The sequence below is a fragment of the Odontomachus brunneus genome, unplaced genomic scaffold (genome assembly GCF_010583005.1).
Source record: "Odontomachus brunneus isolate Ranch 3 - 2012 unplaced genomic scaffold, Obru_v1 Obru_scaffold_040, whole genome shotgun sequence".
NCBI lineage: Eukaryota > Metazoa > Arthropoda > Insecta > Hymenoptera > Formicidae > Odontomachus > Odontomachus brunneus.
In genome coordinates, this window is record NW_022639490.1 from 1,730,744 (window position 1) to 1,755,045 (window position 24,302).

Consider the following 24,302-nt stretch of genomic DNA (forward strand, 5'->3'; position numbering starts at 1 on the left):
TATATATATATATATATATATGTAATGTATGAGTAATGTGTGTATGCATATACACACGCTACGATCAGAAAAAACTTATCCACGGTGCCCACTTACGACAAAACTCACGAACAATTGACAACTACAGCGAAGGCAAACTCCCATGTTATTGGCTATAGATATTGAATATCGAGACATTGTATGTGTATCAGAATGTTATTTCATTTGTCGTATGCCGACTTGGTCGGATGTGCCGATTTTTTCTAGAAGGAAGTGCCGCCCCCGTTCTGTTTACGAGAACACATTATTACTACAACGGTCGGTAATAATGTGTGTGCTTTTCAATTATCTTCAAAATGACGGATGCTTTCCAGTTGCAATATCCCTAGATATTTTCATGCATACGGCGACATAAATTGCATTCCAATTGTCGTAATCGTCGACACAACACTGCATATCCGTACTCAGCTCGAGGGCTAGGCTGCGTTCTGAAATTCACTGCCAGTACTAAATTCTATAATGGTTAGGCGACAGTTTCCCGAAAAGTGGAGAGGATAATGTTGGTACAAAGAGAAATCTCTATACGATATAATTTAAAGATCTGTTTTTTGTAACTGCACTGCTGAACTAATGCATAAGGTTAGAGTGAGAAAACGTATACTTGCCTCATTTCAATGTATTGCACCAATTTCGTAGTGCAGTTACAAAGAACAGAATCTTTAAATTATATCGTGTAGAGATTTTCTTTGGTACCAACATTATCCCCTCCACTTTTCGGGAAACTGTCGCCTAACCTTCTATAATATACGTAATATGAACTATAGATTTTCAGTACTGGCAATGCATTTCGGAACGTAGCTATAGTCACTGCAGAGAGAAACCTGAGAGCGGCCACGCCATACGTTTTGGCCGACACCGATTTTCACGCTGTTTGATGTGCCATCTGCACCCATTTTTTAGGTGGAACTACGTCCATTTTCAAACGCTGCCGGTAAAGTGTCGATTTGTTGCGTGTCCATTCTATGCTCATTTTTTGATGATTCGTGTCCGTGTTAAGCGCATAATTGCGTGATTGAAAAAATGGACTGTTCATGTTCTTAACCATGCAATTATGCGCTTAACACGGACACAAATCGCCAGAAAATGGGCATAGAATGGACACGCAACAAATTGACACTTTACCGGCAGCGTCTGAAAATGGACGTAGGGAACGTAGTTCCATCTCAAAAATGGATACAGATGGCGCATCGAATAGCGTGAAAATCGGAGTCTGCCAAAACGTATGGCGTGGCCGCTCTCAGGTTTCTCTCTGATCATACTGAACCTCAATAAACAATTTATATTCATCTCGATATTGGCACTTCCGGTAATTAAAATTTAATCGTAGGTTGGTTTATCCGGAGTTGGTAAAACCGGCCCTTATGCAGGACGATGTTCGATATCCAATAAAAGAATAGCTTTCCAATGGAGAATTGAATTCTATATTAGAAACCTGTTCTCCTATTGGATATCGGACTTTGTACGTCGGATATCGGATGCGGTGTGAATCCTGATTAGGGCGTAAAGTACGCAATAAAATGGGACGATTTGATTGGCTTAACTCGGACGACGCGCGCGCGTACGCGCTAGGCTGCGTTCAGATTCCACACTCGGGTGTATTCTATTACTAGAAGTGCTATAGTATATGTAACATATACCATAGTGTTTCTAGTAATAGAGTGCACCCGGATGAAGAATTTGAACGCACCCCTAAATGAGAACGCACTCTTACAAAAGTCGCAAAGCGCCCAAAGCGAACGCACCAAAAGTTTCGCGATCTCGCAGCACTGGTGCAATTAAAAAGAACAGATCAAAGATTGTATATGAATATCAGCTTTAAAAGTTGAACAAAAAAAAAATCGAAAAAAAATATACATATTTTCCTGTCATTAGATAGCGCGCTAATCAAATTGAACACCTTAATCTAATTTAAATTTTCAATGTCAAATATTTTCTTATAAAGTTCCTTCCGGAACGTTGCGGCGAGCTGACGTACGACGCGCCACTGATTGAATGGATATAACTGGAGATTATGTATTAATATTTGAAAAGAAATAGAAATACAAATACAGAAAGAAACAAAAAAGGAAGAACTTGGTTATTTATTTTAAGTAATTAAGAAAATAAAGAGAATAATGTCAAATAGCCGCAAATATCTTCGGGGAAGGCTGTGACACGGTGGGAGGGACACCAAAGTTAAAAAAAAATATTTGTCTACAAAATCTGTTGAAAATCGCCGTAACGTGAGATCTGGATTAAACTTTTAATTTTTACTTCTATACGGATGATGCGAAATACTATGCGAAATACTATACTATTAAAAGATTATGTGAAGGGTAAAAGTAAATAAGAATCACTGTAACAATAAGAAACTTAAAAAAAGAAAGGTAAAATAGGTAGGTTAAATAGTCCAAAAATCACATTAACATAGACCAATCATTGACATTGACATTGACGCGGAGACATTTAGTAATACACTAATAAAAAGTATTAACCCTTAATCAAATACTTTCATCAGAAAGCTTCATTCAATTAAATACTGTTTTTAATATATTTTTCATACACTTTCTGTATTAAAACATTAATCAAATGTTCTCATCTTTTGTAGACAGACGAAAGAAACATTGGAGATCTACTCTAAGTACTGTATAGAGCGAAAGCACATGTTATAAATTCTTTGGAATTGTCGAATAACGAATGTTTTGATAACTACAAATTATTTAAAGATTTATTTGTGGTGCAAAGCGAGATGAACGGAATTCAATGATTGGCACACATCCTAGATAGTACGAATAATTCCATCGTTATTGTTTCTTTCACGTCGTTATTGCGACTAATTCAGGTTAGTTAACCTTTGCGTAAACTATGATAAATTATGAGAGAGAGATTAATAAACGTATTTGGGTAGAACATAGAAATTGAAACCTTTATTTGAAAAGAAATGGCTATTTTACATTTATTACTTTGTAATTTGTTAAATTTATAATTTTATCATAGTCTTAGAGAGAGGTTATATTTCATTGTAAAAGAGTAAAGTTTATACTTAAAACATTACTATTTGTATGTGAATTTTTACTATAATATAATGACAATTTGCACTTGTACTGTTTTCTCATTAAATTTGTAATTTCTTTTTGTATAAGTTGGTTATATAAGTATGATCATGTGATATGCTTTTCAAGAGCTATTTTTGTACAGTTAAAAATAAGTTTGAAGCAAACTTTGCGAGAACTAGTTAGCAAGCAAAAACAATATGTGATATACTGGAATGTATGCTATGCTTTTTTTCTAAATTTAATTGTTTGACATTATATAACATTACTTCTATTACAAATATATACATTTCTGTGTAATTTTTAATAATATTTGTATTTTTTTAATAATTTTTAATAATATTTGTATTTTTTACAATATACTCTTACATTATATGTATAATTTACATATATCTTAACATTATATGTATTATTATTATAACTTATACTTTTTTATATTTTGTTATATTTATTAACATTTCTATATTTTTTGGATTTGATCTTTGCATTTTTATTTCCTACTATTGAAGTTATGTTTTTATTTGTTTTACACAGAAACTATGTTTTAAAACACAATTTTCAAAACATAATTTAAGGAGATTTATTCTAATAAGTTATTAGTATTCAAATATTTTTCTATTGTCTATGTTAAGTATTATATCATTAAATATCAATTACTGTTAATTAAAATAAAATTATCTAATAAGTAATCTAATAAGCATTAACAGGTATTTAAAGATTATAAATATTCAGTATATCGTGTCATTTATTTTATAACCATAATTTCACATATTTATTGGTGCATTAACGATTCTGTAGCAGTTTATAAGTGAGTGAGTGGACATTTGATAGAATTATCACAGTTAATTGTTAAATATCATAGGTAAGTGTATCCATACAATATCGTCGAATGAAATATATTAAAGCTCATACATAATAGTTCATCAATGAAGTTAACAAAATTAACTATTTGTTTTATATGTACACAAAAGAAATGGCTGGAACAAAATTATTTTAAAAAATCATATATGATATTAATTATATCTAATAAGTTAATATATAATTATATATGATTAAATGAATCTTCTTATATCCTTGTGTTGCAGAATGTCTTTCCCAAATAAAGCAGACCGTGAGAATTGTTGGAATCGTAGGGACGAATATTGGAAATGCCTGGATGAAGGCAAATCTCCGGAGGAGTGTATAGAATTTAGAAAACAGTACGAAAAGTTTTGTCCCTCTCAATGGGTGAGTATTACGAACAATATCTTTTCACATTACTTCAATGAAGCACTGAGTATGTATGTACTTCGTGTTTAACATCGATGGTAATAGATAGAGACGTTTTATTATCTAACAAGTCTTCTATGCCACTGTTACGCAGGTGAAACACTTTGATCGTAAGCGAGATTACTTGAAGTTCAAAGAGCAAATAGAGAAGGGGGGGTACGTTCCCGAAGAGTCCAAGGAAACCTAAAATACTAATCTGTCGATTTGTCATAGTTTTACAGTCATAGTAATTCTCGATTAAACTTATTAACTAATTCATACATCTCGCGCACGAATGTTTTCTGTCATTACATTATTGTCTCCATTTGTTGTTTGTTTACAATAAACAAAACGCTTCGAAATAACAAGACAATGGTTTTATTGCGACGATAGTTTTATTATTTTATTCTGTTATCCTTAACCGGTACCTAAGGAGTTGCAACGATGTTTGCATTCTCGAGAGTTCCCTCGTTCCAGAATATAATCTCGGATATGCACTAAACTATAATCTGACAGTTATTTAAATCATATGCTTACACTATTCTCAAACCAAATAACTCTATCCAATCTTTATGATTCTTAAGATTTGCCAGAGCTTTTGCGAATTTGATCGCAATGTAAAATCAGTTTTACATCTTCTTTTCCTTTCTCACCTTTCTTCCTTTACTAATAACCGCTCAACAAGAACGTATCGTTCTCCGTTAATTGCAGGATACGTTGCCTTGACGGCAGGACTCAAAGTTCCGAGAGATCCGACTTGCCGAAGCAATTCGATGAGAAGAGCCAGGCGGTTCTCGGTTTACGAGCTGCGGATAAAGATACGTGCAACTAGAAGCATTGTTGCCGAAAACGCACATTATTCCTCGAATATATTGGAAAATAGAGAAGTCCCGCGGAAAAATCAAATTGAATCTCAGCTATCATCGTCATTTTTGTACTTTATGAAATAATGTGCGAGAACATGAAGCCGAACGACGTGTTATACGAATTGCAGAACTGTCAGAACGACGTGCCGATTTTTCGAGTTAGTATTTTCTGGAGTCATACTCCCCGCGCCATCTCAACATCCCGGACTCGCTATAGCTGTTTGTCTTTTTTTCAGAGATTGATAAACTTCGCGTGTTCGCATGATTCTTCGGTGGCCGAGAGCACGAAAGCATGGGAACCAGTTCTGGGGTACATTGTAGAGATAATTAGTGGCAATTCGGAGTCTGGAAACGAGCGCGTTTTATTAGCGTGCCATGCGTTTTATGCTTTGCTCTCTGTGCGATCTGTCTCATTCTTGGACGTTGTGATGCAGTTCCAGAAGTTGGAATCGCGTGATTTCTATTTTCTCGAGAAGGAGTACGTCGTGTCTGATCTCGAGCTGTTCAAATTATTAAACGCCCACGGTTATCTGCAAGTGAATCGGAAAGACATGTACCTCGATCCCATTCTCTCAGCCATGTTCGACATTATACATAGAAATTGCATGAAATACACCAGATATTCTTATTTCGCGTACAAGGTGTTGTGTGTTTGGTTAAAGAGGACATGCGACACATCCTTTTGGCATCGAAACGATATCGTCTTGGAGCAAAAGTTAGAGGCTGTCATATTTTCCAACTGGTCGAACGCGTTCAACGATGTGCCCAAGCAAAACGTACAGCTTTTCAATATATATCTTCGAATAATGTCGCGGAAGTATAACGGATTTCTCAAGCATGTATTCGATACGTGCGACAAGTATATATCATGGCAGGACGAAGTAAGGTTTACGATACTGGCAGAAGTTCTTCGACTGTGGGACAACGTCGAAACTATGATAGAGAATTTGACGCAGAACTTTTTGTACAATCTATTCGGCACTTTGGCGCATAAGTCGCTACGTTGCGCCGTCACGAAAGTTTATATGGTAATCCTGAGGAAGCTGAACGAGAGCGAGTGGAAGGAAGTATTTGGACAGACCGTGGAAACTATGATCAAGCACTGGGAGTCGGGAGATTTGTGAGTTCGCATTGCGATATAATTAATGCACATAACTTTAAAAATTCATCTCTGATTATTTGTTTTTGGGGTACAAAACTATACCAAGAAAAGTTTTCTATAGTTCAGTGTTAGAATGTGATCTATGCATTTTAGTACTGTTTTCTCAACAGATAATGTCTCAAGCAGGGTTAATAGTAATTAGTTAGTTTTTCAATTAATTATCATGTTTAATGGACGATTAATATGAGCCAATTCAATTGGTGATCATTTAATTGACACTTGATTACAATAAATTCAATTAAAGATCATCAATTGACGGTCGATATGAGCGAAGGGAATTAAAGATCATTAATAGTTGAACTTAGTATATTTAATTTAAGGCCGCTTAATTGACAATTGAAAGCAAATTTAAGTAAAGGTCGATTTAACTCACAATTGATGAACAAATTGAATCGATTCAATCAAAGATTGTTCGGTAATGATTGATATGATCAATGTCCCTTTTAACGCGGGTCTTGCTTAGCGCTTTTCAATCATCGGCATCTTTCACGATGTCGTGATGCTTCACGGTTTTTATGGTACGAAGAGAAGCGTAGATTGATATTTACGGCGCAGCAAATGCGATAGAAAGATCCTTCGGTGATGTAATAGATACGTCGTGTAATCGTAAATATTTCTTACAGTGAGAATTTCGACGCACTTTATGCGTTACTTAAACATTGGCTCGATCCGACTATTGAGATGCACAAGGACGTCTTTGGATTTTTATGGGGATTGCGGATGGATTCGCAGTATTGTTACTTTCAATCGCATCTATTGATGACAGCCGCTAGATTGCATATACCTATGCCGTATATGTGCAACATTGATCGTTACATCGGCGACAGAAAGGAGATCACACGAGCGAATGCTTTCGCCGCGCTTTGCTATCGCGTCGTCGACCTTTTGGACGACGACAACCAGGCGGATCTGTTCTTTCGGATCAAACAATTCCTCTGGTTTAACGCCAACGCTTCAAGCATCTTTATGCGCGAACACATAGTTAAACATTTTAGGATATTGTACTCGAATATCTTGAAACTGATCAGCGTTACGGCTGACTATGTAGAATCCTTTTCCGAGTTTACGGAATGGCTGCACGAATTTCTCCTGGACTGTTTCGAGATAGGCTCGTGTTATCAACGCAAGATCCTCGCTTTGAAGCTGTACATGGTTTTGCTCTGCTTCACGAGCAGAGATTCGTACAAGAATTGCGCCCATGTCGAGTATCTTCGTAATGTTGCGGTGATCAATAAGCACCTGGTTTCTACTAACAGTTGGAAATTCACCAATAAGATGAGCTTGTTGGCATTATTGAGACTCGTGTTGGACAATACACTCGATATTCGACAACTAGCTGCCGACCTTATTCTGAAATATTTCAAGAAGGATGTTCTGTCGAATGTAGACATGGATGTAAGCATGTTTTTATGATTACACGCGCTTAATGCAAACTAATGTTTTGCACTGAAACGCGTACGAAAAGCTGTTTAATACTATATAAAATAATAATACTATGCGATCAGGTAATCTACAAATGCGGGATACAACATTGTAATTCTTTCAAGTTTTACGAAATCGAAAGCGGAGCGGCTCTTATGAAGATACTAGCACATTGGACATCTTCGGGCAAGATAAACGAGGATTTATCTACGACGCTTTCCGACGATGAGCATAATACCAATTTTCAGCACGTTTCCTTATGTTACTCGGAATTTCTATTCTGCATGGCCCGACAGCAATTAACACTAATGAGAAACGATATTTTGAAAGCTGTTATCCAGAACTGTCCTTTCTACGGGATGTTGACTGCTTTGCGAACAGTCGCTTTTCGTGACGGTCCGGAAAGATGTAGTCTGACTCCGCAATTCATGGAGGAAGTGCTGAGTTTTTCAAAAGACGCTGTCAATTTTTTCTTGTCCATGTTATTCATAAAAGAATCAAACACAGGTAAATAACGTCAACAATGAGCATGTATACACAATATTTCAGCTATAAACGGTCATAGGCAAAATAACTTCTCATTATTGAATATTAATAATGATTTATTGGAGCCTCTTTTACATAATGACTGGTGTTTCTTTCTTATTAAGATAAAATTAATCAATTGAGAGATCGCCATGTTAATAATGTAAATCATTACTTATTAGTAAGAATTATTCATTTTATGATTTATGTATACTCGAGAAACGTTTTCTTTTTCAGCTTATTCATCTTCATTCGCGGAAATGGGGTTAGCCATTGATGAGCATATTAGGACTAGTGAAATAGACGACTGTAATTATGACGAATTGCAGTTATCACCGGCACATCAAGTCCTTATTTCGTGCATTTGGATGTCTTTGAAGGTACAAATATCTACGTTCAAATTCGCAATTTAACATCACACCGAAATGAATCATCATAGCTCATTGTTATGATCAGAAATTTGTACTACGGCTTAATAATAAATGGAACATAACGTATGCACCATTCTCACGTAGGTGTTATGTGAGATCGCCAGTGAAATCGGGATGTTAATGCAGTCGGACGCGACGGTGAAGTGTTCTATGAATATTATCGTCACGGTATTGTTGAAGTGTCGGCACAAAGGCGTAGTGGAATCCGCCGGAATGGCAATCGCAAATTTATCCAAGTAATTATTAAAAAATGCGAGACGGAAATACTTATTTAACCCAACTATCGTGACTGTCGGCGTGTGCATCGATGATCATCGAGACGACGAATGAACGATCATCTAATTAACGATTGTTTCAGACATCTATACGACAGAGAACAGTACTGCGAGTTGCCGAAAAAGTATCTAATGAATTTGTTGGGTAAGACCACGGGAAAGCTGCTGCATCTGACGCGTCGCGGCGCAGGATTGACCATTATGTTTCACAAACTGGTCGTCAGCGACAATCGGAAGGACCGACCTATGGTGCATTTCGCGGTGCAGAACTTGTTACGTTCGCTCGAGAATTTCTCAATGGAGGAAATCAAGAAAGTACAATCCGAACAGGACTCACCGTGGGCGAGGCGTCTGTATTTTCTTTGCGCTTTGGTAGCCGATAAAGAGATACACGCCAGTTTGACCCCGTACATGGAGGAGATCTGTTTGAGATGTTTCGATTATATCGAGTCTGACGTTTGGACCGTAAGGTAATGTGCGACGTGGCGCTTTTTTACGTTATCATGCATTTTATAGATTATACAAGTCGTTTAACAAAAAATTCAAGATTTGGTAGATAATACTCATTATGATACTGAAACTTCTAAATTATTTATCCGTGAAGAATATACTAAGATTTTAATATATCCCCGTAAATAGAAGTCCAGTGAATTCAAGTCAGGAGATCGAAGAGGCCACGCAATCGATCCATTTCATCGAATCTCTCTTTCCACGAGAAAATGTCATTTTCAAAAATATTTTTTAATAATTAATACAAAATAGGTTGGAGCTCTATCATATATATAACACATTTGTAGCTTTTCACTAAGAGAAATATCACCGAAAAGTAAGACAGTAACGTACTTATACAAAAGAATTATGATCAGCTCTACTTGATAATCTATTCATTAAAACAATAGATCTTAGAGCATGATTTCTTAAAATATTCGCCCATACGTTTAAAGAAAATGGGTATTGATGGTTGTCTCAGCAATTGCATAATGATTTTCTTCTGTCCACGCGTGATTATTGTATAAATCGGTAATACTATTTGTAATATTTGTAACTTTGAAAAAATTGTGATTTTTCTACCTATACTTACTCAACTTTTTTATTTAGTATAATGAGAACTATCTACCCCGTAAGCTTTTTTTGGACACTCTGTATATTTGCAATATTATAAATATTTATTGCGAATATATATTCATATATTTCTTACTTTTACTCTAAAATAGATCGTCGAACTCGACGGATGTGTTCTTTGACTAATTAAAGTCGATTTCTTTCTTTTGTCGTTCACTTCAGTTCAGTGAATATTTCTTATATTGTTTCTTTTATTTTCTCTTGTGTAATGTACATCGTTCCATCTTCTAGGAACGCGAGTTTACAGTTGTACGGCTCGGTAGTGCCGAGATTGGTGGGCCAATGCTCAGGGAACAGGAAAGACGAATTGTTGGATTTCGCGGACGGGTACTCTTTCAACCACTTCATCACGCACTATCCTACGCTCGCTGGTCGTATGTTGACGCAATTGCGAGCTGTCTCGAAGATAACGGGAACGTCGGGCGCGGCATTGCGTTCCTACGCGAAAGTCGCACACACGCTCGCGCTCCTGTCCAGGATGTGGACGGGTGGTTGCGATCTCGTTGATTATCCGTCTTCCACATTCATAAAGGAATTCCGAAAATCGTTGTATGAGCTTTGCGAGAAACCGATGATACACATCAGACAATTGGCCGCTAAAGCGTACGTGGCACTGACACCTTCCACGCGTCTCGGCTCGACGTTAGACACGATCCAACTGATTATCCGCGAAAGCAAAGACGACAATCAGTCGTACGGATTGTTTTTGATCGTTAGACATTTGACAGAAAGGTTGATACGTAATACTCACATTTTAAATAACTCATATGTACTTAAAGATACGCACACCTCTGATTTGCATATACACTTTTGTCAGCGGTACAGAGACGTATTAACAGCTTGGCGAGATATGTGCGAGGGAGAGCGACATTGTAAGCAGCCGTGCTATATGTTGGAGATACTGTTCTTTGAGAGGATACTATCTGAAGATATAAACTTCTTGCCGAACGAACACGACGACAATTGGTCGATAATCGAACGTATAATCTCGTTGCAAAAGATCCAGCCAGGATTCTTTCAGTTTCTCTCACTCCAGGCGAAATACTGCGCCACGCGTGTGAAAAACAGCATTCCGAAAGTCACACGCGGTATCTTGGATATGAATTGTACCGAGCAGAGTATCGGATTCCTAGACGGTTTGTCGCATTCCGTCTCGCTGTTCGAATTCATCCTGACGTACTTGAACTCGATGGAGGACGATCACGATCCGTTGCTCATCGCTCACATGGTAACATTGGCGCGGAAAATGATGAAAAATACCGATTTGTTAGAGGATAACGAGTCAAGGTTTAATAACTTGACGAAGAGGTTTTGCGAAATCGATGCGAACACCGTCGCGACGAATCCGAACGTGATTTACATGAAGAACGCATTAATTCTGGCGTTCTCTCAGCACGAAACGCCGATAAACGAAGCGTTGTCGCGAGCTCTCTGTTTGAGCACGGACGACGAACGATCGACGAGACTGGCGGCGACGGATTACGTTGAGTTCGCACTTCGTCGTTTCGCTCAACTGACAAATAACAGTCAGTTAATATTAATGAAGTGTTGTTTGATCCTACTGAAGGATGAAATCGCCGAGATACGTGACATCGTATCGACATTGTTGCAAAAGTACAAGCTATCGCAGAAGCTGCAACACACGGAGATCATCTATCAACGGTTTTTAGAGTATGTCATCTGTCGACCAGATGTCGATGAATCGTCAACCGCTAATAACATGCCTAATGAAAAAATCGAGAACATCATACGGTGCTTTACACGCGGAATTAGAGATTCGGTCGATTCTAAAGTGGCAATCGAGAACCCGTTCTATCACGACGATATTACTTTCTACAAAGAGGAATCCAAATTCTTAAATTTGTGCTATTTCTGCATGAAACTCTGGATAAACGGCGAATCTTCGTTGATTAATGGAAGCGCTCACGATTATGGCAACATTATACGCACGATTGAAATAAGTCGCGAGCTTCAGAAGACAATTGTCTTTAACTGTGATGATCTGCGAACGGTTTTGTATACGAAGGAGATGAATTATTTGACACGCAAACGAGATTTTGTATTACAGTATCTACTAGTACCCCAGATTGCTCAACAGTCTTCTAATTAAAATTGTAAAACACAATTATGTATATTATAGTTCGACATCTAAAGTTCTGAGACGATTAAGTTTCTTCCTCTTCTATCTAAAGTTAAAAAAGTTAATCTTTTATCAGTGTGCGTCAGTTTGATCAAATAAGTAAAATAAAATAATTATTGAGAACTGTTAATACATTAAAATTATTTTTTTACTGTTATCGATTCATATATTCATTTTTCACTCATATTTTAAGAACAAGTTGTAAATAGCGTTAAAGTAATTTCTATGTTTTAATTACTTTATATATATATATATATAATTTTATTCGTTTTTTTTTTAATTCGTATTGATGTTATCAAAGTAATTTTTGCTCAGATATAATTGGAGATTATAGTTAGGGACGTATTATTTCAATTCATTAGATAGTACTGAAGATTAACATAATGATATCTAATATGAATATTTGTTACAATTTTGAAAAGCAGACTTGTACTAAACTTATATCTTACAATTCCGATGATCTTAAATACCATTTTAACAATTACTGATTAAATAATTAAGTTGGTTAACAAACAGTAATATGTATATTTTGTCAAGATGCTAGAGTGAAAGAAGCAAAACAATTCGTAAGATGAATTTAATATAGAATATGAATTGTGAGGTATCGAAGAATATTTATATCTTGTCTTAATTCTACTAATCGTAACAATCGTGTTCTTGAAAAAAAAAGAAAGAAAGAAAGAAAGAAATTATTTCATTTACATACACACGTGTCTTCACAAAATGCGCAAGACATATTTAATAATTCTGCATAATTACATGTGTACAACTTACAGATATAGCCAAATGTGCGGCACACACATTCTTGGGAATGTGTATAAATATATAGGCTTGAACGGTGTATTTACATTATGCTACATATTATGATGTTAAAATGATTCGCGAATGGTTGCGAGCATGTTGCAACAAGGATTTTATTTAGCCGGATTTTCGCAAAAAGACAAAAGTGCTTAATATCTAGGAAAATTTATACGTTTTGGTATCATATCAAATCCATGAGATACAGCAAGATACCGTATTTTATAATATTATATAATGCGCTCGAATTATTTCATTGCGGATAGAGGATATATCAGTGATAATGATGATGAGCGGAGTACATTAAAAACACTACACCTAAGAGTAACGTCGAATCTAACGTGAAAATAAATAAAATGTGGCATGCACATGTTAACTCCGTAAAACGCAGCTTACACTGCGTAAAGTGCAGATAAATCTAATCTCAAAGGAAAAGCAGATTTGACAAAAATTAAATTTTAATCTTATTCAGATTTTGCACACTCTTACAGAAATCTATTGGAGCGCAATGATTACGATTTTATCAAACATATCACTTTTTTTTACATTTCCATATTTGCACGATGGCTCCTTTTCACCATCACTTACAGCCGTAACCACTAAAAATTACGAATAACTTTGTTTTCTTCATATTTATATATGCCTAACAATAATTTATCTAATTACAGAGTCTTTCCTTTAATTTAGCAACGCTCTTTACATTATTATTCCAATCCTGGTCTGTTCCATTTTTACATTATTATCTTGATCTTCGTCTGTTTGAGCAATTGGAACAAACCGAAGGATTGCACGCGTTTTCTTGATATGTCGCTATTGGTGATCGCGATTTTCACTATTAGTATTCTTTTACGTATATCAAATACAATTGCTCTCGTGGAACAAGCATACTAATTCGTCAAATTTAAATGACGCTATAATCTTTAATCGTTACTATATATAGAGACATATTTAAGACACAGTCTCGTTATTACTACTATCAAAATTAAATCTACCTATTTACTTAACAATATTGTTAAATTTAATTTCATGCACTATATAGTATAAATTAGTATGTAGTATGCAGTATCTAGTATCAATTGTGCCAAACAATTTGATTTTTTTTGAACATAAAGTGTCTTGCATAAGAGATATAACTTTTTTCAATTTACATAATGCTTATATTTTATTATAATGTCAATATCAGAGAAGAAACAAGAAAAAAGATCAACTAAATCATGTCAGTAATGTTACTATGACGTTTAAAAAACTGAAGAGCTATTAAGATTATTCCAATAAATATTAAGCCTCCTCGTTCTTCGTACGTGATCATTTTGATTAATGACGTCAGAAAACACACAATCAAAATTCTTTAAAAATACGTGTTGAAAGCATCTGCGTATGTATTAAATTGATCTAAATTGATTCCTAGGGAGAGAGATATTTATTACAGCAGTTTAGTTTTTGCTAAATATACGCTTCTGATTTCGAAACTGCCCTATAATATATTAAACTTTTGTATTGGCAAATTTAATAAACACTCGGTCATAAATTTGATCTTGTCACTGCAAATTACATCAGTTAGAATTGTGAACTTTTCTCTTCTACGACCTAAAATTCGATTTACAGTAGGAGATAATTTTTTCATTTTAAACTTTGAATATTTTATAGATATATCTTTTTATTTTGACGTATTTTATAAGAATTCTGATCGTCTTCCTGGCAGCATTAATCATTACGAAAGTGATCACGAAAAACAATAAAGTCTTAACAAGTGAAGGGTTCTAAATATTTTCTGTGATGTCTTATACATTAATCATACCACTAGATGTTTTGAGTAGAGAGCTGACGCTACAGTAAGGTTATAACATATATACATTATATAGACATAAAAATATGATTGCTTAATAGCTATCATGCATTTTGTAAATAAAATTTCGCAGTGTGCGTTCTATTACCACTTGGACTGATCTTATTAATGTATGTATGCTTTTTAACGAACTACTAGAATATTATCTACATTTTTGCAATTTTATAATAGATCATAATATTCAGTATACTGCTGATGTTGTTATAAACATCTGTAATTAAATATACTTTCTTTCCTTTCCGCTCATTGCTTACAACGGTAAAGATTGTCCACATTGCAACATTATTACCGTATGCAATCGAGCTCTTTCAAGTGTAACATGTAAGTTATGCATGAAATTCGTAATTACAGAAAGGAAAGCGTTAAAATATCTGATATTTTTCATATGTACATTAGGCTTATAAATTTCTATTTGTAACATAAAAATCAATCGGATTAAACACAAAAATGACCATCTACGTTATTTGTTGTTGCCGTAAATTTTGAATTATGTAAGAATCAAATAGGTTTCATAAAATAAAGTAAAAAAAAGGGTCAAGAGACTATTAAGGATTATTACAAGAGCAATAAAATTTAGAAGGCACACAAGTGATACAAAATATATATATACATATATGTAAACAGTGAAGTTCCCTCGACAAGAATTTCACTGTGGCAGAACTTCTGCTACAACATGAGTAGCAATAATCGATGGAAGATTAATATAAACACAGACATATGATTACATTCTTTATAATTAAGGTTTCTGATCTCTCGCCGCGAAAATTTTGTCAAAAAGCGAAAAACCAGAAGTCTCAATTGACAAAGTTTTGGCAGATAATCCCTTGATTTTTTTATTTAATGTCTTTAGGATCTTCATATTTGATGATTTATCATCGTATAACTCCAAATGAGATCAATTTTGCTTTACACAATTCTAAGTTCTACATATATGTTCAAATTCGTGAAGTTACATTTAAGACACAAAAAAATTAATTAATCTCTAATATGTAAGATGCATATGTAATATGTATACATAAATGAATTTGCAATTGTTCACTTCATTGTGAATTAATACAACAGTATCAAGTACTGAGAATTTGCTTTCGAAGATCAGGAGTTGAGCGCTCAAGATTCAATAATCCATACGCATAAACAAAATAGCAAATTCGCAAACTTTCCATATGCTATTATAGATTGTTATCGCTGGGTACAATTATTTTTCTCTCGTTTTGTACTTGAGATTGTACTCGTTTGTTATTTACTAACTTGCCCAGATCCTGTGGACGTCTTTCCCTTCTGAGATGTCTCTGCAGTATCATTTGCTTGATCAACATCCATCTGGAAATATAATTAAATTGTTAATTTAATCAGTATCCGCGAAACAGTATACACGAATAAAATTTAAAAAATTATTAAAATAAAAACAGCTTGAAATTATTAGAATAGAGTTTTTTGTTCTTTTATTTTAAAGCTCCTCGTCACGAAACTTTCGATTTTGATCACATCAGAAGCAAGAAAGAGAGAGAGAGAGAGAGAGAGAGAGAGAGAGAGAGAGAGAGAGAGAGAGAACACGTATCCAAAATTCTTGTAAAATATGCTGAAATAAAAAGATATATGCCCATAAAATAACTCTTGGAATCGATTGAGTATATTTGTAAAATATTCCAAAAACTCTTTCTTTTATTCTAACAATCAATAAATAACCGTGAAATTAACGTGACATGCAACCTTTTTTTTTTAAGTCTATTTTTCCTCATGATTTTGTCACGTTAATTTTATGGTTACTTATTGATGGTTAGAGTAATATGAAAGTTTTTGAAACATTTTACAAATATGCTCATTCCATCACAAATGTCATTTTATGGGTATAATTTTATTTCGACGTATTCCGCAATGATTTTTGCCATACGTTTTCACGCTTCTAATATTATGAATTTAGATGACTGCAGTGAGAAAACAGGAGTCTTAATTCGTGTAAAGCTTAATTTGTGATAATTTTTTTCACTTGTGTTGAAATATTTACTTGATCATTTGATCAAGTTTTTGTTAAGAAAAACTGATTCGATAGAATTACTCGAAGATATATTGTAAAGATATATAATATGTTACCTTATCTTCTTTGTCATCGTCGACTAATATTGGACCATTTTCAGCCTCGTATTCCTTTAAAACTGCATCCAAATTGTATCTCCGTCGGTAATTGACAAAAAATGACCGTAGATGGGCTTCAGTTTTAGTACCAATAACATCGGCGATCGCTGAGAAGTCTTTTCCATATTTTCGAACACCTTGAACAGCCAATAGCAGCTCGTCATTTGTCCAACGTGCGTTTATACGGCTCGATACTTCTGGTGGTCGTAGATCATCGATCCCGTCAGCTGTTTTTCGTTTTAGCGCGCTCACTTGTTGCTTGTTAGACTGTATCTGTATTTTTAAACAAGAATTACTATACAATGCATATGATGCATTGTATTAAATTAAATAGATTATTGAAAATATAACGTAATATATAACTACACAGTCATTAAGATAATATATAATACACCATTGTGTGATTATATAAAGAAAATGTATCCACACGATGTGTATATTACACAAATTTTCTGATCCTACAACATACTTGACGTTTTAGGCTAACAATTTCAGTGTCGATAGCCTGCAAGCTGTTGGTAGCTTGATTTGGTTGACCAGCCAAGGCTGCCAAATCATCATGATTCACGACCAAGCCTCGCGGTGGTTTTCGTTTATTCGTACGACCCGCCATCGATGTTACCGGTCTCGTTACACCGGTGCGCCTAAACCAGCAGAAAACAGTTTTGCTGTTGTAGAGTGCAACGTGAAATCAATTCTAAGATGGGACACAATAACGAATCTACACTGCGTTCTGATATTATCAAAATGAATTGAATATCATGACGAGCTTATAAAACTTGATATATGAAATAAGCGAGAACTACGAAGGATATTCATAAGTTTCTCAGTTATTTGCTTAAACGTAAGATAAATATTTATCAATTTAATAATTGATAAGTATTTATCAATTTTTATTTCTTTATTTATAACACCACAGGCCTACTTCGTTCCACATTTATTTTTGCTGAAAAATACTGAATATTAATATTAAAATTAAAAATGATAAGTTACCAAGTGAGCTCCAACAAATGTTTTGTCTGTTCTGTCTCGTATGAATATCCTCTCAATCGCTTCTTGTGTTACGTAGTGTAAAATTCATTTACTTGCAGACAAATTGGGGTATTTAATTTAGTTACGTTCACTGACCTCCAGTGCAGATAGCAGCTATGACACGCGTGTCCCTTGGGCGTCGCACGAACACTATGACATGCTATGCCGCAATTGCTACACGAGCCCTACAACACAAACACCCTTTTGAGAAAAAAATTTCGATAACCCCACCCACCCACACATACATTCCCATTTTGTAATTAATTTATCTGTCTGTTTTGAATCCTCAGAACAAGTTAGAAAAGAAAGAGCAACGTAACTTGCGTCTTGTTTTCTGTAATATTAAACGCGTTTCTTTCACATTTATTTCAGTTGGTTCAATCATTTTTTTTATGAGATTGATAAAACCAATTTCACGTTTATTGGGTGTTTCGTATATCCTGATTTATTATGTTATTTCCTCAGTAAGGTTTCAGCCTATCAAAATTTCAGTATCAAGAGGAATTGAAATTAGACACGAAAGAATTCGTTGAATTTCAATTTCGATCGCATTTGAAGAAAGGGACGTCTATATGATAATGATTAACAATCCACGTGAAATAATAAAAATAGCAAAACTATAATGAAGCGTACTATATACTATAAACGAGTGGGTAAGGTTTAGGCTGAGTACCTGAACCTGAGGGGCGTTTTCCGAGTCGGATGGGGCCTTAACATCAGTGCCTTGGCTTCCTGGCACAGCTTGGTTCTTTCCACGACGTATTCCGCGGTGGATCGTCCATTTCTGGAACGTTCCACATTCACGTTCACATACGTAACGTAACGATCAGCTAAATTATTTACTTATATTCTTAAACGTGCAAAAACAACAGAGACTTGAAATGTTTAGATTGTCGGGTGAAAAGTATGAAGAAATTTTTTACTCTCAATGTATTATTAATTTTGAAATCGATCTATTACAAAATTTAGTGTCCTACATATGTATAGATATTTTATATAGCAATTTAAATAATTCTTGCCGTGTTAATATTGTATAAAATAGTTTTATCTTATTCCTGCGATTGTACATAATATATTATCGTGTGGATACATTTCTGTAATTTTGGGACGCCTAAGTAAGTTTGGAAAAACGCTTCGTTTTCCATATTACCAATTCGTGCAATGATAGCATAATTATACGCAAATAATAAACAATCGCGCATAATATATAAGACTAGATCTTTTACACGCCATGATAAAAAGATAGCACATGTTATATATCTTCGTTATATTCATTTTCTATTATTTTACGCAATATTAAAAAGAAAATTTTTATTAACATAAACGAGCAAAATTTTTATTACATAAACGTTGTATCATGTACCATCTTTTAACGACGAAATATTTGTCCATTGTAAAGGAGACAGAAAGAGAACAATTTTAATATAGAATTACATTTTAATAAAAAAAATCAACTTTCAATTATTTTGAACACACACACACACACACACACACACACACACTATTAAAATTCATTTTCTAAGTTTTGTTCAGATTTTTCTAAATTCTTCTAAATTCTTTTTCTAAGTTCAAAAATGTTAAAATAATATTTAACAAAAATATAAATAAAGAAAAATTTCATAAAGAAATTTTTACCGGAGCGGACGTTTCAATTTTTTATAATTAGGTACTTTTATCTCACTATATTCGTTATATATTCTTACTTTTTCCTCAGATTCACTATCAGTATTGGAGCCAAGTTCGCTTCCATTTTCGCTGCCATTCTCGCCTTCTTTGCCGCCGCTCGTTAATTTGCGTGCTTGTCTGTCCATCAATGATGTCCGAGTACGTGTCTTCTTCCAGCTGTAGTAATATTTTACGAGGCTTGCGATAGACTTGTCAGGTAGCTGCACACAAAAATATTGTCACATGAATATTGTTATATCAAATTAAAAAATATATTTTATTTTAAAATTTACCCTATTTAATATTTTTTGAGAATAATTACAAGTATTCCAAAGATTAATAGCATTTTACAAGTTATAATATTTAATATTAATATATAATTTTATTAGTTTAAAAAAAATGTTATATATATTAACACACATAACTTGATCAACTTTTGATAAACTCTTTGATAAACTTTTATAAAATATCATATGCTGTAAAAATCATTTAAGAAATAATATTGACACTAATGATATTAATAGTATGCAATACTTACCATTTGACGAATACGATGAAAACTTTTTCCATGAAACTGAAATGCTTGTTCGAATAATACTTTATCCTCCACTGTCCACTCATCAGGAAACGGTGTAAAATTAGCTAAATCAAGAACAGCACGTTCTAGATTATGTTTATGCCAAAACAACATTCCTAATGCTTGTTCTCCATTGTAACCATATTTTTCCTTTGCCAATATGATATATTCATCCACTAAATAATATGAAAAGAGATAAAGATTAAAAAGTTCTGCTCTTTACTCGCATACATATTAATCTCTATATAAAAATGACTACATACATTTTTGATCTGGTATATCTGTAGTTGGTGACCAAACTAACAGAGCTCTATCAGGACATTGGTCCAATCGACGTTCTAAAATATATATTATTTTGAATATTGCTTCATTTATATACTACTAATATTAATACTAGTGCTAGTGTTGGTACTAATGCTAAACATACCATGAACAGGAACATATTCTGGAACTATGACTTGATAATCACGTCCAACTCTTATTTTTTCTGCTGGAACTTAAAATAAAATTATTTTGTTAATATTTGTCAAATATATTACATAAAATGAAGTAAAAATACACATATATATATATTGATGGCAATGGAAAGAATAAGAATTAAACTTATCCTAGAAGCCTTATAAAATATAAAATACATATATCATATACATTTGTTTCAATTTGAAACAGCAAACTGTTCATGAAGCTTTATTTATAACATTCTAATACTTATAAATTTGATTAACTGCTGTTACATTTTGTTCTCAATATCTCTTCCACATATATACTGGCATCATTATATATTGTATTATATTCTATTTAAATATTTAAATATTCGCTTTTCAAGATACAAGTTTCACGAAAATAAAAGAATATTGTTGGTATTTTAAGCAATATCTGCGGCTGTACGAGAGATATTCAAATGGCAGGGATAAAGCGCGTTCTTCAAAGTCTCTCGTATCATTGAACATTTAATTGGAAAACCATCCTGACTCTTGTGCTGACTCGAAAATACTTCAAACAGACGTTCGGGCTTTGCCGACGTGACATACAAGTTATGAATTAAAACGAAACGCTCGGAGTCGGTAATGAGGCTAGATGGAGTTCGGTATACCTGCATCCTCTTCGCTGGATGATTCCGTCTGTACATTAGGGCTGGGGCCTCGCGATCTTCGGCCGTTTCGTACGTTCTCAGAGTTTCTCTCCGCCAGGACCATCACGTTGTCTTGTTATTTAAGTGAACACGATGCGACCAGCAAGATTACTGCTTATTGTTTGCAGCAAAACGAAGAAATAAGGCAACGAGACCAGCGGATGTGTGTAGCAAAGCCCTATCTCGCTCGCCCTATTTGCTACAAGATCGCCTGACGATACCGTGTAGCGCACGGTAGAATCCCTCAGTTGTGCTCCGCGCGACCGTAGAGAAAGGAAAATGGCCGTTCGTTGTGCGGCCACCTCATTGGTCGATGATGAGTTAGCGTGCGTCGAGAAAAGATGTGTGATCGGAGACTGGATTCAGCATACAATCCAGTCCGTTATAGATAATATATAAAGCATATAGCTACTTCATAAATTCCAAATAAAATTACTCACTAATTAAATTAGCTAAATTCATTAGTTAGATAATTGATGAAAGGTTATTCTCCTAAAAATAAATAAAAATTGCGATTATAAATTGCGTTATGAAAATTTTGCGATTTCCCCAGACGTAGGCATAGGACGTTTTAAATCAACCCTGAATGTTGGTTTAACAACGTGTATAAAATGTCTTGTAATAACAGTAAATGGTGATGAATAAACAATTGTTTTTACGAAAAACTAAGATTTTTAAGAAATGCATATTTCCTTATTTATAACACTTTTTATTATGTATATTTCTAAATAAATATACTGTACAGAATCTACTAAATATTTATTAATTTTTAAATATTTTTCCTTTTCAACGTATCCCACACAGCACGTGATATATATAATATCACAGTAATATTTCAATAATATTTCTGCGATATTACAATATTACGGAAATATTACTGTGATATTATATAATATTACGTGCTGTGTGGGTAATGATAGATCGGTATTAATAATGATTCTATGAAATAAATAACATATTATTATTATACAATATTGTATCAGTAATATATGATATTCTGATACAATAATGTCGTCGATTAAGTGTCGCAATATGTGTAAAAAATATAATCATTTTCCTAATTATTTTTATATAAACTTTAAAACTATACATAATTCACAGGTAATACATGTCGAGCATGTTGCCTAATCAGTCGTTTGATTTATTCGCATTGAACTTGGCAGCTGCCTTGGTCTCTTCGCGTGCTTGGCCGGGCAAAATAATTTTCACCGCCTTATGCATTTCTCGTGAATTAAGCGTAATTTTTTTGACGTGATGTACGAGAAGCGACGTCTCGCAGGTGATTTTCTCGAGCACAGTCATAAAATTATTCATGACTATCATGTCCATCGTAAAGATCATTAAACTTTAACTACATCTTTCTGTGATTGATTTTCTCCGATATCACTATTTTTTCTTTGGACACCATGGCCCATATTCTAAATCCTCTTTTATCGATAAAAGTGCCTTAAATATAATTTCTCAGCCGATCAAGTGGCTCCTAAGCCTCTTTTAGAGGCAGTTTTGTAGATAAAGGAATGTTCAGAATATGGGCCCATGTTTTCTGATGTATCGATAAAATCTTACGATGTATAGCAAGATTCGATAGCTTCAAGCCACTTTCTTCCCTCGTCTTCTGCACTTTTCTCTCTCATATATTTATGCCATTCTTCTGTCAACATATTGTCGAACATAAACTACGCTACTGAACCACGATCGCGAGTTATGTTTGCTTACCCTTCGTTCTAACAAAAATGTCAAGTATGCGTGACAATATATGCGTATGCTTTCCACCAATTGAGAGCGAGTTGTATATTTGTCTCCATTGTTATTGCGTACAGTGTGTTAAGACGCGCCGAATTTGAATAATTTAACGTCAAATGCGACCGTCTGATTTCCAAGAGTTGAGATAGCATTATACGCAATCTTCACCTGATAAATAAAACTTCCAATAAAGAGCAACTGCATTTGATGCTTAATATGTGATCCGGTTTTCAAAAGAATGTCCGAAATACGGCGAAACGTATATCTCAAATCAATGATTCAGATTAACGTATAAGACCCAGAAGATCACAATTATGGCGTCTCGACGTGTTCAATACAATTCGATTGTTGCGATACATCGATGATGACACGAGATGCGGTACGGTCGCGCGAAGCACTATCTGTGAGTCTTTCGATGCCAGCGTTCATTTCATTAACGTATTTTCGTATGCCGAATGAGTATGATGCTTTTGACACATAAAGATGAACCACCTGTCTTCAGTGAAGAAGCGGCAATGTCAATCGCGACGGTGACACCCCGAATTACAATCGATGATATTTTGATCTTCGGTATAACCTCAATCATGATGCCGTCCGATCGAGCGGAAATACTCCGCTTCGTGGCGCCACGATCGGAGCGACCGTGGTCGTCGCTGTCTTCGTCGTCCTGTGCTCCCATCAGTCTCCCATGGGCTGCCGTGTCGTGTGAGAGGTTCTCTTCGTCGTTTCAACGTAAATATCACATTTGTCGAGAATCCGGCGTTGATACGGTGCACGTTAGGTCGCAGTCGTTACGCTTGTTGGCTGCATGCCTCGTTGCCAGTCTTCACCTCATTAGTCGCCTCCCGCACGTTTGTCCATTCGTCAATAACCAAAAAATCCTTCCCGTAGGTATAGCTTCGCCTTCACGATAAAGCATCGCGTTTATCGCGATATCCCTGTCAAGTTGTTTACCGATATAACGCTGCACAGTGTTCCGGTGGTGCTGAAAGATACGAAGAATAACACTTGGGCTACGATTTTCTAAGCAGCTCGTGTCGTGTTCGTGATAAATTTCGCTCGTTTATATATATGTATATATATATATATATATATATATATATATATATATATA

General features: G+C 34.7%; 3 protein-coding genes across 9 annotated transcripts in view; 2 read left to right on the forward strand and 1 right to left on the reverse strand.

Annotated features, from left to right (window-relative positions):
- The first annotated feature begins 1,991 nt into the window (after positions 1-1,991).
- Positions 1,992-12,419, forward strand: LOC116844271. Of its 5 annotated transcripts, none has more exons than XM_032815574.1 (10): positions 1,992-2,414; positions 2,627-2,860; positions 5,031-5,343; positions 5,422-6,305; positions 6,971-7,742; positions 7,895-8,276; positions 8,532-8,674; positions 8,810-8,961; positions 9,084-9,470; positions 10,354-12,419. In XM_032815574.1, exons 3-10 carry the CDS (start codon positions 5,269-5,271, stop codon positions 12,230-12,232), a joined length of 4,674 nt encoding a protein of 1,557 aa, XP_032671465.1. In that variant the 5' UTR covers positions 1,992-2,414; positions 2,627-2,860; positions 5,031-5,268; the 3' UTR covers positions 12,233-12,419. The 5 variants fall into 5 exon arrangements, with proteins under 5 accessions (XP_032671465.1, XP_032671461.1, XP_032671464.1 ...); XM_032815570.1 differs by having other exon boundaries at positions 1,993-2,414; positions 7,853-8,276; XM_032815573.1 differs by having other exon boundaries at positions 1,993-2,405; positions 7,853-8,276.
- Positions 12,420-13,212: 793 nt separating this feature from the next.
- LOC116844276 (REST corepressor 3) lies at positions 13,213-21,814 on the reverse strand. Of its 3 annotated transcripts, none has more exons than XM_032815590.1 (10): positions 21,407-21,814; positions 20,741-20,809; positions 20,577-20,651; positions 20,275-20,489; positions 19,775-19,957; positions 18,745-18,855; positions 18,168-18,256; positions 17,527-17,683; positions 16,998-17,312; positions 13,213-16,226 (listed from the first exon to the last, which is right to left on the reverse strand). In XM_032815590.1, exons 1-10 carry the CDS (start codon positions 21,507-21,509, stop codon positions 16,143-16,145), a joined length of 1,401 nt encoding a protein of 466 aa, XP_032671481.1. In that variant the 5' UTR covers positions 21,510-21,814; the 3' UTR covers positions 13,213-16,142. The 3 variants fall into 3 exon arrangements, with proteins under 3 accessions (XP_032671481.1, XP_032671480.1, XP_032671482.1); XM_032815589.1 differs by having other exon boundaries at positions 17,509-17,683; positions 21,407-21,811; XM_032815591.1 differs by lacking the exon at positions 18,745-18,855 and having other exon boundaries at positions 17,509-17,683; positions 21,407-21,809.
- A 2,009-nt stretch (positions 21,815-23,823) lies between these two features.
- Positions 23,824-24,302, forward strand: part of LOC116844274 (diphthine--ammonia ligase) — a 7,373-nt gene continuing 6,894 nt past the window's right edge. Inside the window, exon 1 of the mRNA XM_032815588.1 lies at positions 23,824-23,920. The gene's annotated coding sequence lies outside the window, so the exon portion shown is untranslated. The remainder of the gene's footprint in view (positions 23,921-24,302) is intronic.

Excerpts from the sequence above, each read along its gene's own strand:
- LOC116844271 (XM_032815570.1), top strand. The coding sequence starts at position 5,269 with ATGTGCGAGAACATGAAGCCGAACGACGTGTTATACGAATTGCAGAAC. Across the intron at positions 8,675-8,809 it reads GCATTTGGATGTCTTTGAAG|GTGTTATGTGAGATCGCCAG; the intron begins GTACAAATATCT and ends ATTCTCACGTAG. Across the intron at positions 9,471-10,353 it reads TCTGACGTTTGGACCGTAAG|GAACGCGAGTTTACAGTTGT; the intron begins GTAATGTGCGAC and ends TCCATCTTCTAG.
- LOC116844276 (XM_032815589.1), bottom strand. The coding sequence starts at position 21,509 with ATGGTCCTGGCGGAGAGAAACTCTGAGAACGTACGAAACGGCCGAAGA. Across the intron at positions 18,856-19,774 it reads ATAGTGAATCTGAGGAAAAA|AAATGGACGATCCACCGCGG; the intron begins GTAAGAATATAT and ends GGAACGTTCCAG. Across the intron at positions 18,257-18,744 it reads AAAACGCCCCTCAGGTTCAG|GGCTCGTGTAGCAATTGCGG; the intron begins GTACTCAGCCTA and ends TTTGTGTTGTAG.